The sequence below is a fragment of the Drosophila serrata genome, unplaced genomic scaffold, assembly GCF_035046125.1.
Source record: "Drosophila serrata isolate PLE 108 unplaced genomic scaffold, ASM3504612v1 contig_275, whole genome shotgun sequence".
Lineage (NCBI taxonomy): Eukaryota > Metazoa > Arthropoda > Insecta > Diptera > Drosophilidae > Drosophila > Drosophila serrata.
In genome coordinates this window covers 2,569,883-2,588,378 of record NW_028257173.1, presented here as the reverse complement: position 1 = coordinate 2,588,378, position 18,496 = coordinate 2,569,883, and the positions used below count along the sequence as shown (strand labels likewise).

The 18,496-nt window shown below is 38.7% G+C and overlaps 3 protein-coding genes across 3 annotated transcripts; all 3 read left to right on the top strand.

Annotated features, from left to right (window-relative positions):
* The first annotated feature begins 9,471 nt into the window (after nucleotides 1–9,471).
* Nucleotides 9,472–10,601, top strand: LOC110184845 (protein phosphatase inhibitor 2). The gene is made up of 2 exons (XM_020953487.2): nucleotides 9,472–9,607; nucleotides 9,668–10,601. Exon 2 carries the CDS (start codon nucleotides 9,674–9,676, stop codon nucleotides 10,553–10,555), a length of 882 nt encoding a protein of 293 aa, XP_020809146.2. The 5' UTR covers nucleotides 9,472–9,607; nucleotides 9,668–9,673; the 3' UTR covers nucleotides 10,556–10,601.
* Nucleotides 10,602–12,606: 2,005 nt separating this feature from the next.
* LOC147643402 (uncharacterized) lies at nucleotides 12,607–17,229 on the top strand. The gene has a single exon (XM_086834893.1). The coding sequence runs from the start codon at nucleotides 14,707–14,709 to the stop codon at nucleotides 17,227–17,229; it is 2,523 nt and encodes an 840-aa protein (XP_086691019.1). The 5' UTR covers nucleotides 12,607–14,706.
* On the top strand, nucleotides 17,226–18,479 carry LOC147643401 (uncharacterized). The gene has a single exon (XM_086834892.1). The coding sequence runs from the start codon at nucleotides 17,226–17,228 to the stop codon at nucleotides 18,477–18,479; it is 1,254 nt and encodes a 417-aa protein (XP_086691018.1).
* Nucleotides 18,480–18,496: the final 17 nt, after the last annotated feature.

Sequence of the window (18,496 nt, the reverse complement as noted above, 5' to 3'; positions counted from 1 at the left end):
GTTTAGATAGAGAAAATATCTTATTTTTCTTAAACTATATACTATATTAAATATCTATAAATATATAAATATATTAAATATATATATATATATATCCGAATTTGTATTATATGTATAAATATTTATGTAATTCTTGTTTGTATTTTCATTCATTTGTTCAAATTAGAATTATTCTTAATGATCCTATTCTAATCTTTTCCAAAAAATTACGTATACGCACAGGTGTAAATATTCCCTTATTATAATTTTAGTCAGAAACTTGTAAAGCAGTTAAGGAGTCATTTCCGACCCTATAAATCATATATATTCTTGATCAGCATCAATAGTTCCCCTATTATTAATTAATTAATTAATCAAGCTATCTCAGGGAAAAAAAAATTTGTATCAACATTTTCGAAATATTATAAGAGGTTACATGGTTAAAATGGTCAAAAAATTGGACAAATTTTTTTTAGTTTTTAAAATTTTTTTTGAGTATACAACTTTTATAACCTAATAAAAACCAGCAGTGGAAAACTTTCCAAATTGAAATTAATATATTTTTGGCTTAGTTATAAGTTTTTTAAGCTTTATAAAAATATCAATAAATCGATATCAACAAATACGAATATTTAATGCTTAGTTATGATTGATTTCCAATTTAATCCAATGCAATATATAAACTTCGGCTTTAAGAAGATATCTTCCTTTCTTTTTTTATATATAATAAAACAAAATTTGATTTTTACTTCACTTTAATCACCTTAAAAAATGTCTAAAAATAATTAATCTCCTAGCAACTGCTAGCAGACACTCTAAATTATAAATGAAAAACACACATTTTGCACTCAATAAATCGCAACCTAAACAGATTGGATGACCCCCAAAATTACCTCCAGATGATCCTCTCTGCAACTTTTGTTTACATTTTATGGCCTGTCTAACTTTTGGCTAGACGGAAAATCAGTTCGGTTCAGTTTATTTCATTTCGGACTATATATGAGTTTAAATAATCCCCAGACGAAGTTTAATCCCGCTCATGAACACACAAACACACACACACACGACAATGACAGCACACACTTGTCAGAGGCATTAAAAGCGACGCGACGGAGGGTCATGTCAGGGGAGGGGAGGTTAGGGGGTATTGTTGTAAAATCCCCATATTTGTTATATTTTTGGGGTGGACCGTAACCCATAAGCCATAACCGTATTTAGCCGCAAAAATCCCAGAGACTCTGTATGTTGAAGTTAGTTTATTACTTCGTTTTTAGTAGCTGCCAATTTCAGGCGACAAACAAGAGGGCATCAGTGGTGAAAGAGATGGAGCCATGGTTGTGGCTAGAAGGGGGTCAAGGGTGGAGGAAAGAGAGGGGAAATAAATACAGTCTAAAAAAAATATAGTAAACTTGAAGGCATGCATCAAAAATCTTAAGTTGCTAAGGAGTAAAGATGGGTTAAAATAAATATTTAATTGTTTCTTGGAAAGCTAAATATTTTCTAAGAAACTAAACTAATACTTGTTACTCTTTTGTCATGTAAGTGAATTTTAAAATTATAATTTAATTAATAGTAAATTAAAAACTGCATCTTAAAAGGTATTTTTACCACAACTTTTGTATTAGTGTTGATGGCAATGAACTCTGATCTCAGATCGTCCTACTTATATGAACTGCACTTGTTACGCACCCCCCCAAACAACCTCATCCCCTAACCATCAAATCCTCACCTTTTCACCCCTCATTCACCCCTGATTCACTCCTCTTTCACCACCTCCTTTTGGTCCACGCATTGTCCGGCTTTTATGGCATGTTGTAAACACTGCGCATAAACTTTGCACTAAAGTGTTGTCGTATAAATTGTATTATGGCAGCTCCCTGGTCGGTCATTCCATAAGGTTAGTCCAGGGCTGTAGGAGTTGTAGAATGGAGATATATATGTATGTATAAGAATCTGGTATTGGAATATGGAATAAAAACTAGATTTAAAAACAACTAAAATAAAATAAAATTCAAGCTTTATAGAGTCTTCTAGCTTGGTTTTGTTTTTTAATTGTAATTATTATTTATATCAATGCAAATATCATCAAGAAATTTTAATACCTTTACAATTATATTTGTATAAATATTACTATCTAAGATTTTATTTATCAGTCCTTCTTAAAACACCCATTTAATTCCAACTCAAGTAACTTTTTATTATACAAAAATGGCTCTATTTAATTTAGTTGTTATTTATCCAAGATATTTGTCTATTTCGGTTAGCGTTCGCTTTAATTACAATTGTTGTGGCCAGCTTGAACTTTTCCGGCATGAAGGGAAAGACGGAAATGAAGGGCGTGTCTGCTTGGGGCTTCTGTTTGGCTACCAAAAAAAGCTGTTGAAGTGCAGGCATCTGCAGCAAAAAGGCTGCAGTTGGAAAACTGGCCGGAGATAATTCGTCAGTTATCCAAACAGTTTTCCTCAATATTCGCGTTTGTGTCTGTAGCGGGCAGGGGGAGAGGGAAAAGTAAATTGCATTTTCGCGTTCAGATGCAGCGTATTTCATTTAAAATTTACAGAGGGGTTTCCATGTTCATAGCTTTCATAATTGAGTCTTATATATCCTTAAGTTTATTTATATTTGTAATATTTTTAATATGTTTAAAATAGCAATACTTTGACATACTTAAAAAATAAATACACAGGGAAATTTAATACTATAATATAGATAACATTCATACTTTTCCTTTAAATTTATTTTAAGAGTATCCAACTTATTCTGCTCTCCACAGAATGATTTGCCCTGATTCGTGTTCATTCCGTGACCATTATTTTGGAACTTTTACTAGTTGAGATGGGTTTTGAGGGGGCAACGAAAGATTCTCAAAAAAGAGTGAAGCTGAATGTGCAGAATGCAACCCAAAATGCTCCATCTTGTTTTGTTTGCTCTTGGGCCAACAGACATTTTGGCCCTAAACTCATTTGCATGATTTTTCATTTTCGCCAGAACCGGAGCCCCTATCTTCAGCAGGACCAGGGCTCTCTTCCCTCAATCGCCTCGATTCAGTGCCCCCAAATTCCCATTCCCATTCAGAATCTTTATTACACAAGCCAACAAATAGGCATTCGAGATGAGCATCCTAGGCATTTGCATTTTCACTCATTTTCGGCCAATTCCAATCATCTTGTCGATTTTAATTTCGATGGCAAATGGATAAGAGTAAGTGGTCAAGTCGAGTTTTAATAGTGGTCTATGAAAGCTATTAGCTTTTTCATCGAAAAAGTATTTCCTCGAATAATGAAGAGAATGAATCTGAAAACTGAAATTTCAAAAGAATCTCCAAAGAAGTGATGATATCAAAGGAAGATACTTTAGTTAATGATTTCGATTTGGTAAAATAAAGCTTTAAAACTAAATTTAACTTGGCTTCGTTTAACTTTATTAATCACTAGTTTATTATTTTTAGAATACAGAATAGAATGTATAGAAATTTTTAATCAAACCTGATGTATTGAAAAATTAAAACTAGAACCATTTTAAATAATAATTAAATAAACTAAAAACCCTTGAAATAAAATCCCTTTTAAAAGTCCCCATTAAATCAATTAATATGAACTTTTCTTTGTCTTCTTTAAAGTACGCTCACCTCTTAAATTTATTATCAATGTTTTAATTGGCAAACAATGCAAAAGTTTTTTTTTATTAAAAAAAAGGGAAAATAGAAAAGGAAACCTATACAGGGAAAACAGAGTTGGAAAACCCTTGCGTGTGCCATTGAGTCATAAATCATAGTTATTGTTTATTTTTTGCGTGATGATGATTCGCCTTACGTTTGTTCGTGTTTTGTTTCGCTTTTTTTCTGCCCTTGTCCTTTTTTTTCTACTCTTTTTTTTTTTTTGTAGTACCCACGGCGACTGTCACTTTTGAAGGCCGCGATGGCCAAAAGGGTTGGGTGGGAAACAGGGGGGGTAGGGGTGTCAAGAGGAGAAAAAGTGCAGCGCCAACAAATTGGCTGAATTTCCTTTCACGGAAAGTTTTCCTGGACCTTGGCTGATGACGATGACTCAACTCTGAGAGGGGGTCTCTCCTTTATATTTTATTTTGTTTTTTGTATAAAAGGTGCAAGAGCAGTTTAATATAAATAAATAGTATAATAATAAAAAAAATTACAAATAACAAGGAAGCCAGAAAAATATATTCATACTCATTTAGAAAAATTGAATTCTTCTTATTTAGTTTATTTGTAATTATATATAAAAAAGTATTAATTACATAAAAAGTTTAGGAATGGAGTCGGAATGATTTAGTTTTAGTTAAGATAAAATCTTATTGACGTAAGTAATACTTACTTTACTGAACTATTCATACCAATAATAAATAATATTTCTATTAAAACAACCCAAAATTTGTAACCTTAAATTCTATTTAAACAAGCATAACAAGTTCCTTTTTATACTAAAATATATTTATAATGTTTATAAAGTTCTAAAGAGCGTTTTGAATCATTTTTGAAATAAAAAATTAATGTCTATATCCTTACATTTATTTTATCCCTAAAATAATACCCAAACTTTCTATAAAATCCTTCTATTAAATTCACTAAAGAACGATTCATAAAATAATCTTATTTTTTCGTTTTGAATTGATTTTGTTTCTTGTGTAATTTTTTTTTTTGCAATTGAGGCTGCAATTTAGGTTTTAGTTTTTGTCTGTGCGTATTTAATTTTATTTTTTTTTTGTGTCGTTTTTACTGCATTTGACATTTGGTGACTTCTGCTTGTGCGCGTGTAATTTATGTGAGTTTTGGCCCGTGAAGTTTGCTTTTAGCCCGAGGACAATGCGCGAAAGTGTGAGATGAAGGGAAAAAATACACACAGTAGAGTAAGTCGCAGTAACTACCAACAAGTTTTATATGAAAAGACAGCGGACTCCTCTGGTAGGTGAAACTTTGTCGCATAAGTTTTGGCTGCTTGCCTCACATAAGTGCCTCTGCCTCATAGCTTCCAGCTTGCAGCTTGTGGCACAATCAGCTCAATGTTTGTTTGCAGTTGTCTTGTTCGGCTCGTTGTTTGTTTGCAGTCTTTGTCTGTTGGCTGCTCTTGTCGCAGCTCCTTGGGCAAACACACACACACACTTCTGGAGGGAGTAATTCATATTCATTAGTTGCTCCATTGTGTCATTGTCCTGAAATTGTAATTCTCACCAGAAAGCGCTAATAATTAACTTTGTTGTTGGTCATTTGTTGAAGGAGCTGTGTGCTGACATATTACTAAATTATGATAACTATAAACCAGTAAGGGAATACGGTTTGACTTGAACTAATAATCTCTTTAGATATATGAATTTAGTCTGTTATTTGTAGTACTTTTTGTAGCTTATTTAATTTTTTTCTGAGCTATGGCTCATTGAGCATTTGCTTATTAAACCTTGTCAGTTCTTTTGCTGTTGTTTACATCAATTTAATTGAATTTCAGCTTTAGCTTCAAGTGGTAAGCATGTCAAAACAACAACGCCAAGTCGGAAAGTGCAAAACTTGTCAAATTTGGCGAAAATCTAATTAAATTAGCAGAGAAGAGGTAAATACTTTTACGACATAGGAAAATGGTTAAAGTTTTTCAACAGGTTATGAGGGGTTTTATTTTTTAATTTTAAAAGGAAAGAGCGGAAAGAGGTTTCTCTTTTTTTAACAAATAAAATTAATAGGAAATCAGATTCTGTAAAAATTTTATTTATTAATTATGGAATAACCTATTTATCAATTTAAAAAAATTAACTTTAATTAGTCATCTCAAAGGAATAGAGTTTTTCCTCTTATATAACTATACCCTTTTCCTTTCCCTTAGCTTTTCCTGAAAGAAAGCCATTTATGTCAGTGAAGAGTTTAGCCAAAACAGTAAGTTTAGCCTCTGCCGAAGTCAAATTGAATTCCAAAACAAACTTCGTAGCCAAATGGCGAACACCCTCGCCCACGTGTAGTGTATAATAATCAGGATGACACACACTCTCTCTCACACACACAATCGGGAAGGGGGTGGTGGGGTTTTTGGGGGTGGAGAGATGCCAACTTTATTTAACTGTTTGCCAAGCTGTCAAGCGCTACCTAACTGCTAGTACACACTCAGATACACACACACGAAGCGGATTCCAGGTGATCCCAGGTATTGGTTTGGTTTTGGCTGCGAACTTCACTGGGTTGAGCATGGAAAATAGGTGGAAAATAGGAGAATGCAGCTGTGGGGGTGGGTGGGTGTGTGGGAAAGCCAAAAAAAAAAAAAAGAAGAAGGAAACGCGGAACATTTGCGCTCAACGTGTTTGCCTTTTGGAACGCTTCACGCTTCGATTGCAACGCAGGCAAAGGCAGAAAAGTAGGAGGAATTCAGGATGTGCAGGAGCCACTCATTTTAATCTTTCTGGAAAGGGTTTCAGGTAAAAACGATTTTTTAAAGGAACCGCAGATACCTTATACTTAAGATTATGATAACTTATTTTAAAGACTAAAGAGTTGTAGGTGTAAAATACATATTACTTTATAAGACTACTACCTTTTACTAATAATGAAATAATGAATATGTATATTTAATATATATATACTCAATTTATCACCCGTTATATATTACTATTTCAATTAAAATCCAAACGATATATACCCTTTTTAATATTCACATTTTCCCGGGTATTAAAACCCCAATTTGCCAACCAACATGAAGCAAACACTGAGTATGAAGATAAGGAGAGTGTATATGTGGGGGAAAATGCAAAATTAAATTTTAAATATTTATAAACTACTGGGATGGTCACAGGGTATGGAGACTGGAGATGATGGAGCAGGTCCAAAAAGGATGGTTGGTAGGCCAATAAAAGGAATTTGCAATTGGTCTGATTGGCTTTTAATCGCAGCAGACAGTTTTTAATAAATATGCATAACCGTTTGCCAGTTCAATTGCAATACAGTGGGTGATCTTGTCGAATGAAACACTCAAAAGTATCTCGAATTAATGCCAAAAGGAATTAAGGGATTCATGGAGAAAACATAACCAATTTGCAAAGGAACTATCAGTAATTTCAAGCTTAATTTAGAGGCATTAAAAAAGGAAATAAAGTATTATTTTCTGTACCTTAAAAATTAACATATTTATATTTATTTTAAGTTCACTGTATTCTTCAAGACCTCCCGTGTTTTTCCACAAAAAATGGTGGAGGGTTATCGGATGCAACTCCTTTGCGGAAACGGATGTTTCATAGCGAAGCGGAAGAAGACGCAAGGCGAAAGCCGAAGGAATCGAGGAATATTTATGATTTTGCCATAAAATCCTGTTGATATGTGGAAGGAAGCCTGTTTTTCCTTCCCCTCCCCTCATTTTCCACATTTTCCCCCCATCCTTTTTTCGGTTCTCGCACCTCGCTGCCGTTACTTATGCACATATGTATGTATGTAGCACGTGGCACGTAGCACTTGCACGGTTTCAGATCGAGATACAGATACAGATACAGATAGAGATACGCAATGCACACATCCTGCTACCATTGCACATTGTTGCCACATAAGAAATGCAATCGGGCCAACTGCAATTCCGTAAATCGAAGGAAAAATTTCCTAGACCCCAGCCCCCCATCAACATCTCTAGCAAAAGAGGAGGAGTGGCAATCAAACATGGCTGGAAAACTCAAAACTCATGCCAGGCACACGGGAAAAACAGTTGTTGACTGTTTGCAGGCATTGCCTCTATATTCCAGTTGGAGATCATTGCCAAGCCAGGCATCGGAGGAACATCATCATCATCATCATCATCAAGTTGGGAAAACGAGAGGAGAGGAAAACAACTCACAGGACACACACACTCCTCGTCATCGTCACTTTTATGGTGCTGTTTTGTCGCCTTCACTGAGCTTATAAGCAGCTTCATATGAATGATATAATGCATTGCAAGACATTGGGAAATATTCTGTATAAATTTAGTATATATCATTTAAATATTAAAGATTACAATTTGAGATTAATTTTAAAAGAAATATTTCAAGTTTTGTATTTATTTTTAATATAAAAATAGATACTACTCACAACTTATAATATGTATCTAAAAAATCTTTGAAAATGTTTTAAAAACTATTTTTTATCAGTTTTAATTCATCTGTATTTTGACTTTAAAGAATCACATTTTAAAGTTAGAAATTTCTTCTCTATCAGATCAGATTTCTTAAATTGTTAATTGTTAAAATTAATGGTTTAGTTATGTTGTTTTTTATCCAGGGAACAGATACCTATTAGTACGTATATTTTTTTATGACATTTTAATATCCCTTAAAAATCTTTACTTTATAAATATTATAAACACATTCCTATAATTTTTTCCAGTGCATGGGCTCAAGTCTAAAAGTGGCACTGCAAAAGGCTTGTTTATTTGCTGGCAAAATTGTGAAATAATGTGCAGCAATCAATTCCCAATACAGTGCCCTCTGATCCCTTCACCGCCGGCTGACTGAGTATGGAGGAGCCCCTGCCCCATGACTACCACCACCCCCCAATCGCATTTTCCACCCCCTCCCTGGACAGAGGAAATAGGGGGAAAAATGGTGTGTGCAGTGAAGTGTTTTGGAGTGGCAGCTGCCACAGAACCAAACTGCAACTGCCACAACTGTATTGGTTGGTACACCCCCTCATCACCATTCGATTACAGCCCCATCAATACCCTCCCCCCCATCATTTTCCTCTCGCTTTTCCCGCTCACTTTTTCCATCTCATATCCGTAGGTAACATGTTTGTGATGAATATGTTTACATCAATAACAAAAACTACAGTATGAAGCATCAATAATGAAGCGTTGCTCTGACTCCGCTTTTCCACCAAACCTTCCTCTCACTCTCTCTGCATTTTCCACCTACCTCCCTCTCTCACTGACTGCATTTTCCACTCCCTTTCGTCATCGTTTTCCTCCACCCGCCCACCGTCAGTCCGGAACACGTCAAAATGAGTTTACTTTATGGTCTGATGGCTGCGATTGTACACAGTTCTCGTGGAGTATGAACCTTCGAGTATTGAGTACCCAGCATTGAGTATCTGACATTCTCAATCCAAGAACAACAAGGCCAACAGTTTTATAAACAAGGATTATTCCAGGGATATATATCCCTGATATCATGTGAAAGTGATTCCTTATGCCGTCTAATTGGGAGTTCTGTTTTGTTATCCCTAAATGATTACAGGATAATTTTGAGGGGAAATGCATAAGTAAATTATTGCAAATGGGTGGCAAAACAAAGAAGGGTACTTGTATTAATTACTCTAAAAAGCTCTTATGAAGAAAAGCAACTAAATGTCTAATTATTTGTTTATATTTTCCATACCATACCTATAAAACACTATAAAATTACCAAGGGGATAAAACCTTTAATAATCTAATTATATTTGTAAAAATATTTGGATATTAAGATTAAATATTAGTAAGAAGTAAAAAACAAAAGAAGTTAATATATGTACCTTCGAAAATGTATTTTTTTTTTTTGTATCTGATAGAAGTAATTTTTCTTATGTCCAAAAAGTAGTCATTGAGTTTGACTTCCTTACCAAATTAACATGTATTTGGTCAGTTGAATTCTACATCCCAAAGCAGTTACATTTATTCAAACACACACAGTTTATTACAGTAAAGTAAGTTTGAAAAATTAAATTAAGTTTTTAGAAGATGTGTAATTTATAACCCCATTCCAGAACACAATGGAGAAAAACGAAGTAAAGGGTATTTTAAAAGCACCCTCAGGTGCAATTAGTACAAATTTACCTGTAAGATCGGCCAAGTTCGATGAGGTGAACATTCTGGCCACATTTCACCCCACCAACAAGGACTATGGCCACATGATTATCGATGAGCCAAAGACACCATTTGTCTTCGACGATGCCATTCCGGAGGAGTTGGACATGAATGCCTTGATTGAGAAGTTGCAAGTCACTTCGAAAACACAAATGCCAGCATTTGGATTCGATGATGACTCCGATGAATCATCGGAGGAGGAAGAGTATCCAGAGTCGCTGGAGGATAGTGTTCGTCGATTGGACTTTGAGCGTCGTCGCAAGTTGCATTACAGGGAGTTCTACTCGGTACCTTTGGCTCGAAGTCTTATATTCGATGAATTTGGCTGTCAAAGTAGCTCCGAAATGAGCATTTCCCAGGAGACATCCTGCAATGCAAATATTAGAGAATCGTTTCCACCATGCGGTGAACGTACTCAAGTGGATAGCTCTTATTACATGGGTATCTCTACGGATAGCACTGCCGCTCAGGAAAATAGATTTAATGAGCTGGGCTTTGATCCCACGCAACCATGTAATCTGAAATTAATGGCAGAGATTGATGAACCGATGGCAGAATCACCGAAACTCAGCTCATTGAGTCGCCTTCAAAGGATGCCCTCGATCACATCGGAATCACATCAATATCTCAGGGTTCCGCATTCGAGTACTCGAGTGACTACTACGGATAGGTTACCCACCAGGGCATCAACATCCACCGTCAGGAATGAACCACCACCAGTCCGTATTTGCACCACCACCACCAATGTGGATTCCCAGGATCAAAGCAAAAAGAAAGGATCTTTATAAGAGCGCCAAGTCGATGTGTTTATTTCAATAAATTTATTAAGTTAAACATAAATGTATTTAAATTTAAATTTGGGAGAGTTCTCCACTTTCTTCTACTAAATTAATTCTTAGAAAATAATGGTTATTAGAAAACTTTCACATCTTGAAGCAGCATTCAAAGCATTTACATAAATTGAATGGAAACATCTCAAAGCTTAACCAACCAATCGATTAAAATGCCTTTGAGTATGTTTGTCACAAACCAAGTTCTTGGCTTAACTTAAGGACCAAACCTCTTAGTTTTGGCCTGGCTAATTGTAGAGCTGCTGATATGATTATCTCTTATTCACCTACAGTTTCTCCATTTATCGGCACTCCGGCTGTCCAAGTTCATTTTGCTGGAGAATATTTAATTACAGCCTAACCAGACCGGACTGTAATTACCATTTGGTGAGAGAAACAGATACAATGGATGCCAAAAGGAGGCCAAAGTTTGCCTAATAACTTGTTTCGGCATTTTGCCTCGTAATTGAAAATACCTTTTGACAGTCTAGAGTTTTCCTTCCGGCCAATCGGGTACACGGCCATTGTCGTTAACAAATTCATTTTGATTTAATGTCTCAGCTATTTCAATTGTATTTTGAATCAGATTGTGCGCCAAGACTATTACACCTGCCCCAACAACAACGACCTGATATTATTATGCAAAATGTTTAATTTAGCCATTGAAATCCGGTTGAGTTTTAAGTTTTATTATTATTAAGCTTTTGGTTAGAGCGATTGCAAATGAAAGAACAACACAAAAACCGGATAAGAGAGAGAGAGAGAGAGTGTGGGTAAAACTTCATGAATATTTATAGAGGTGATGTTATCAATGAATGGATTTCAATTAGATTTATTTGCAAAATACTTTGCAATTAAAGGTGACGATAAGATGGCACTGAAAATTCAAGCATTTTAAATAAATTTTAATTAAAAAAACTTAAAGACAATTAACTTGCATCACTCACAACTTGATTCAATATTTACAATTTATTTAATAACATTATCGGGTAGAAATCCTCTTTTGTTTGGCAATCTTTTCCATTTGCCACAGACATTTAATTGTTGATCCGTTTTTCGCCAGGACTCTTAACAGCATTTAAACTGGGGGGAAAGAAAACACTTAAATTGGACAAACAACACGGATGGCTTAACCCGCTGGCAGTTGTACTTAACCCATTGAAGCCATTTAATGCGATCTTTGCCATTTGCTTGCCAGAAATGATGGCCAAAGTGAAATTTAAGTTGCCTCCAATTGATGGCCGCAGCATCTTTGTCGCCGTCGGAGTCGCCGGCTCCGGCTCCGGAATCGAGTCCAGCTCTTGCTGCCATCTCCGGATCCATCTCCATCTCCGGATCCGTCTCGGTCTCCGTAACAATTGCCGTGTACATTTCATTAAGTGCATAAGCCCGTCCGGCTGTCAGAGCTTCCCTCTTCGTCCTTTTTTCTTTTTTTTTGTGTTTTGTTCGCTTCCCTGCGCTTTCCTCAGTTCGTGCGGAGCGTTTTTAAGCCGGAAAATTATTTTTAATGCTATTTACACTCACAAATGAAAATGCAAGCGCAAATAAAGGCCGCCAGCAGTCACGAACTGGCCAACAACTTAACTGGCATAAATGCTACTGTCCGAAGAAACACGAAATCGGGAGAGTTTTTGTTAAGGAATCTAAAGGTACCTCTTAAAGTATTTGGAAATAGTTTGAATAATAAATAAATACAAAATATTATATACATTATCTTGAAATTTTGTTTCTAGTTACTAAAGGTTTAAGGTATAATCTTTGTAATTCTATTTTTAGAGTTTACCCTTATTGTATTTTGGCTGGATATTCTAATTATTGTAAGGAGCTTGTAAATTAGTAGAGGAATCATTCCGACCCTATAAATCATATATATTCTTGATCAGCATCAATAGGAAATTCTTTCTAGATATGTGCCTTTAAAAAAATATATTTTCGAAATTTTTTTAATATTTTGAAAAGGTTATTAGGGGTCGAAAATTATTTAAAATTAACAACAAATTTAGTGTTTTAAATTTTAAAACGTAGTATACAGATTTCTTAGCTGTTCAGGTCAGGAGCCACTATACGGCCGCCGGGCAGAGCGGATCGAAGAGCACCGCTCTTAGCAATCCTATCTCTGCTCTGTTAAACTAGGTTCGGGACCGCGATATGCCGGTCGCCGCTGCACTCCCGCTCTCGTTTTTTCCAAAGCTCTGTAAGCATGAGCGCGGAGTTATTTCTATAAGCTAGGTTTAAGAGTTACATATGTGAAGTCAAATAAACCAGACGTGCGTCTCACCACCACCTCCAACAAAAGTCAACTTCTTGCCACGGCCTGTTGTGCGAACAATTTACCACGAATTTTCAACCCCCGGATCTTGAGCAGCCGGCCCCAGCTACAGAAACATTTTGGTCCTTCGAGCCGGATTACCCTTCGAGAAAGAAGATAAGTACGAAATTCCACTCCGTTATCTTTCCGTCTGCATTAAGTCCGTTATTCCTCGGTACATATATTCGTACATCAAAAGGCAAACGGTCTTTACCTCAGTTCCAACTCCGTTTTATTTCTGTCTGCGTTTACTCCGTTCTTCCTCGGTACATATTCTTACATCAACAGACAAACGGTCTTTACCGCAGTTCCACAGTTCATACATACCTACATACATATGTCCATATTCGTATTCGTTGTTCGATTGTCAAAAAGTTACATTTACAATATACACACACACATTCCCAAATACAGTCCACTAAAGGCTCTCCAGCGCCATACACATATCCGCACACATAATTACCCTGTTATTATTACTGGCTTACATTACTTATATTTTTTTTACTCAACAAAATATTTATAAGGTCACGGAAAACTACAACTATAAATTTTTCGGGATTGGGTACATACATTGAATATATGTTTAATATATATATATATTATATATTTAATTCCAAACTAATACAACAATAAATACATTATACGAAGAACTAAAGCCGCCCATCAGTATTCGTGATTGGGCATACATAAAGACATACATACATATATCCAATACATCGACGGAAGCTCTCTACAATTTTAACATTTCATACAACATACATACATACATTGTACAACAGTTAACATCTTATACATCCATATGACAGCGCATTTTCGGCATTTAACATTTCATGCATTCATATGTAAAGGTAGCAGCGCGGTGTCAATATTTCAAATTGTCATACATTTATACAGCAGCGAGGGTTGCTAGCATCGTACTTGAACAGGCACTTGATAAACCAATATACCTGGTGCTTCACTCCCATCAGTCTGATTTAATTGTTATTATTTTATTATTAATTAATAACAATTATATTAATTAATTATTAATTGTTATTTAATAATTATTAATTATTATTTATTATTTAATAATTATTAATTATTACTTAATAATTATTAATTGATTATTGATTATTATTTAATTAATTAATTGAGTTATTTAAATTATTAATGAACTGAATTGGTTGAATTAAGTGCATTAATTAAATTACTATTATTGTTATTATTGGTTGGTATTTGTTTCACCCACGCAACCAGTTCAAAAGCTATATCCGTTCATTTACTATTATTATTATTATTGGTTGGTATTTTTCACCCACGCAACCAGTGAAAAAGCTGTATATCCGTTCATTTACTAAATTATTATTATTGGTTGGTATTTTTTTTCCCCACGCAATAAAAAGCTATATATCCGTTCATTTACTATTATTATTATTATTGGTTGGTATTTGTTTTCGCCCACGTAACCAGTGAAAAGGCTATATATCCGCTCATTTACTAATATTATTATAATTTTTTGGTATTTTTTGCCACCCACTCTAACAGTGCGACATTTCGTTCCCCATTCTACGGCGTGTGATTCCAAGGATAACAATTTAAGAGTTGGATATTGTGTCGATAGGGGCCACAACGCGCGCATATCCATCGGTCACCGAGTCGGTTTCGTGATTCGGTTCCTCCAATTGCTGCTGGATTTCTTATCTTCGAATTTGGGGTTCTCATCGACTCCGTGAGATCTAGGGTGCCCGCATTCATTTCTAGTCGATTGGTTCATTCAAGTGTGTCAACACTATTGGGTCAATCGCAACGTCCGTAGTCGAGTATGCCAGTAGGAAACGACAAAAAACCACAGGTGATTCCATCAATCCGTTTGCAAAGATCCCAATCCGTCTCTCCGCGCCGCTCTCCACTTAGGTCAGGGTCCACCGCTGCCCGATCAAGGACGAACAGTAACGACGCTTTAGATACTCGCCCAGGTCCATCGTCGAGGGTCACTCGATCGACCACGAAAATGGCTCAGAGCGCCATCGACACTGCGTTAAGGAAGTTTATTGCCACAACAGACCTTGTGAGTCAATTTGAGGCTAATATCCACACTCCGGGAACCCCTGAAACTACCCAGGTCTCTCCGTACATGTGTCAAGTGCGTCGCGACCAGATTCGGTCACTTTGGGAGAAGGTGGACAGGGATTATGAAAGTTGTTCTGAACTTATAGCGGCATCCGAGGAGAGTACGTCCATCGGGCTAACTCTTCAGTCCAAGTATAAATACTGTTTCTCGATCTATGAAAGATGTGTTTCCAATCTCCAAGAGTTGATCGATAAGAGCGCGCCTCAGGCCGTTCAGGCGGCCGCAAACATTCACGTCCCAAATTCTACCGGCTGTCGTCTGCCACCCGTGGACACTGAAGTCTTTACAGGCGACTATCTTCGGTGGCCCACCTTTAGGGACCTTTTCACGGCGATCTATATAAACAATGCGCGTCTTACGCCGGTGGAACGGTTGTTCCACTTGTTGTCCAAAACGAGTGGTGATGCGCATGCCATTGTTTCGAAGGCACCACTAACCAACGAAGGCTTCAGCTCAGCGTGGCAAAATCTTTCGACGCGTTTCGAGAATAGGAGGTTGCTTGTCAATAGTCAGTTAAAAATTCTCTTTAACATTCAGGGTGTGCCCCAAGAGTCCGGAAGCGCTTTAAAGGAGCTACAAGGCACTATACAGAGTTGCCTGACTGCTTTAGAGATGTCATCCATCCATATCGAAGCTTGGGACTGTCTCCTGGTGTATATGGTGTCGTCAAAACTTCCCAAGCTCACACTTTCCATGTGGGAGCAGTCGATCCATAACAAGGCGGAAATTCCTACCTGGAAGGAACTCGACTCTTTTCTGACAGAGCGCCATCGTACGTTAGAAGCCATTGACGATGTCCGGCCCAATGGGCCCGTGCCAGGTCCGTCGAGACCGTCACATGCCAATGGACCCTCACGCCGGCTCAACGCGTACGAAGCCCGGGTGGCTTCGGCGCCCAAAGGGTGTGATCTGTGTTCAAGGGAAAATCACCCTGTGCGGATATGCCCACGGTTCTTAGAGATGGACGTTAATGGGCGGTTAGACTACATAAAGAGGAAGCAGCTTTGCTTAAATTGCTTTGCTCGAGGCCATCAACAGCGAGAGTGTACCAGTCCGCATAGCTGTTTTACGTGCCACAGCCGGCATCATTCCTTGTTACATCGCAGCAATCCTTTTACAGGTTCTTCAAGTTCTCGGGGGCCGTCGAGGTTACCACCCACCACTTCTGCAGCAGGTGCGGTACCCCTTGAAGATTCCTCGGATGTACAGGTGTGTTTCGCGTCCGGTTCAAGGGCCGTCCTACTAGGCACGGCCATCGTAAACATATGTCATCTGGGCTGTGATTTTCAAGCGCGTGCGCTTATCGACTCCGGGTCTGAGGCGACTTTCGTCACGGAGCGGCTTTTCAACCTCATCAAACCTCCATTTCAAACGATCCAGGCCCAAGTCTCGGGTCTCAATCAGACAGTAGCCGCGCAATCCAAGAAGCTCTGTCACTTTTCGATTCGCTCACCTTCCAAACCCGGGCTGCACGTAGAAACGGCAGCGTATGTCCTTCCGCATTTGGCCGGAAACTTACCCTCGTATCCGCTGCCAAGGGATCTTCTAAAGGACCTTCCGGACCTCCCCTTAGCCGATCCTAAATTCTTCGAAAGCTCCCAGATAGACGTTTTAATCGGAGCCGACATCCTTCCGTCCATCCTCCTGGGCGGCTGTAGGCCCAACTTTTGCGGGTCACTCCTTGGACAGGAGTCTATTTTTGGCTGGGTGCTTACCGGGCCCGTGCCCATTGCAGGTCATCGCAGCGTGGCCGCGTTCTCCACTCAGGTTTCTCGGTCGGTCGAGGACCCCCTCGACAAACTTCTTACCAAGTTCTGGGAGGTGGAAGAGGTGCCGGCTGAATTGGTATCCGAAGCTGATTCGGCGTGTGAGAAGAACTTCCTACGGACCACGAAGAGAGGCAGTTGCGGGAAATATGTGGTGACACTGCCATTTCGTGACCCTGATCACGTAGGAGCGGGGCTGGCACATTCCAGATCCTTCGCGCTGTCTCAGTTCCTGCGGAACGAACAACACTTGAGGAAGGATCCGTCACTCAAGGCACGTTATGAGGCCGTTATCCGAGAGTACCTGGATCTAGGGCACATGATCGAAGTTCCAGCCACGAATCATGTTGCCAGCTATTATCTCCCACACCATGCGGTTTTCAAGCCCGAGAGCACGACGACGAAGGTGCGTGTCGTGTTCAACCATCCAGTTCCATCAAGAATATGAATCCCTTTCTGGATTATCATGGTCTCATAAGAGCTTGCGGGCGGGTGACGTCCTCCGAGGTCCTCCAATACGATGAACGGCATCCGGTCATTCTTCCGTACAATTGTCATTTTGCACGTCTCCTCGTACATTTTACGCACCGGATAACGCTGCATGGCGGTAATCAACTGATGGTCCGGCTGATCCGTGCGAATTTTTGGATACCCCGGGTAAAGAATCTGGTCAAGTCCGTAATCTTCTCCTGCAAGGTATGCGTGATCCACAAAAGGAAATTACAGACCCAACTCATGGGTGAATTGCCCAAGGAGCGGACATCCTTTTCGCGTCCATTTACATATACAGGCATGGATTATGCGGGCCCTTTCGATATTAAAAACTACACCGGACGAGCCTGTCTCGTTACGAAAGGGTATGTGCTAGTGTTTGTGTGTTTTTCTACAAAGGCAATCCATCTGGAACCCACATCCGATCTGACTACCGAGAAATTTCTCGCAGCCTTCTCGCGTTTTGTGTCCCGGAGAGGGTGTCCGCGCCAAGTTCAGTCGGACAATGGGAAAACCTTTGTTGGGGCAGCCGTGGTGTTGTCCAGAGAATTTCTGCTGGCATTGAAGGAGTCAGTGACGAGTGCCTATAGTCACCAGCAGATTTTGTGGCAGTTTATTCCTCCGGGAGCGCCCCATATGGGGGGTTTGTGGGAAGCTGGAGTCAAGAGCTTCAAAACCCTGTTTTATAAGTCCACAGCCACTCGAAAATACACTTTCGAAGAGCTTTCCACGCTTCTCGCCAAGGTCGAGGCCTGCCTGAATTCGCGGCCAATCGCTCCAATGTCCGAAGACCCCACCGATTTGCTGGCACTCACGCCGGGGCATTTTCTTGTCGGGGGGCCCCTCCTCGCCATCGCAGAACCTGAAATAAAGGGTGCCACGACTTCTATAATCAACCGGTGGCAGCACCTTAAGGCTATCCATCAGCAATTTCGTCTGCGGTGGAAAGAGGAGTACCTCAAGGAGCTCCATAAACGCAATAAGTGGCAAACACCCACAGAGAACCTGGCCGTGGGCGATATGGTTGTCATCAAGGACGACAACCTGCCTTCCAATGAGTGGCGGCTCGGCAGGGTCGATGCGGTGTCTCCCGGACCAGACGGTCATGTCAGAGTAGTGACCATTCGCACTGCTCGAGGTTTCGTTAAGCGCCCTGTCGCAAAGGTCGTCCTGCTACCATGGGTAGCCGCCAATCGGCCGCAATGACTAGTCTCATCCTAAAT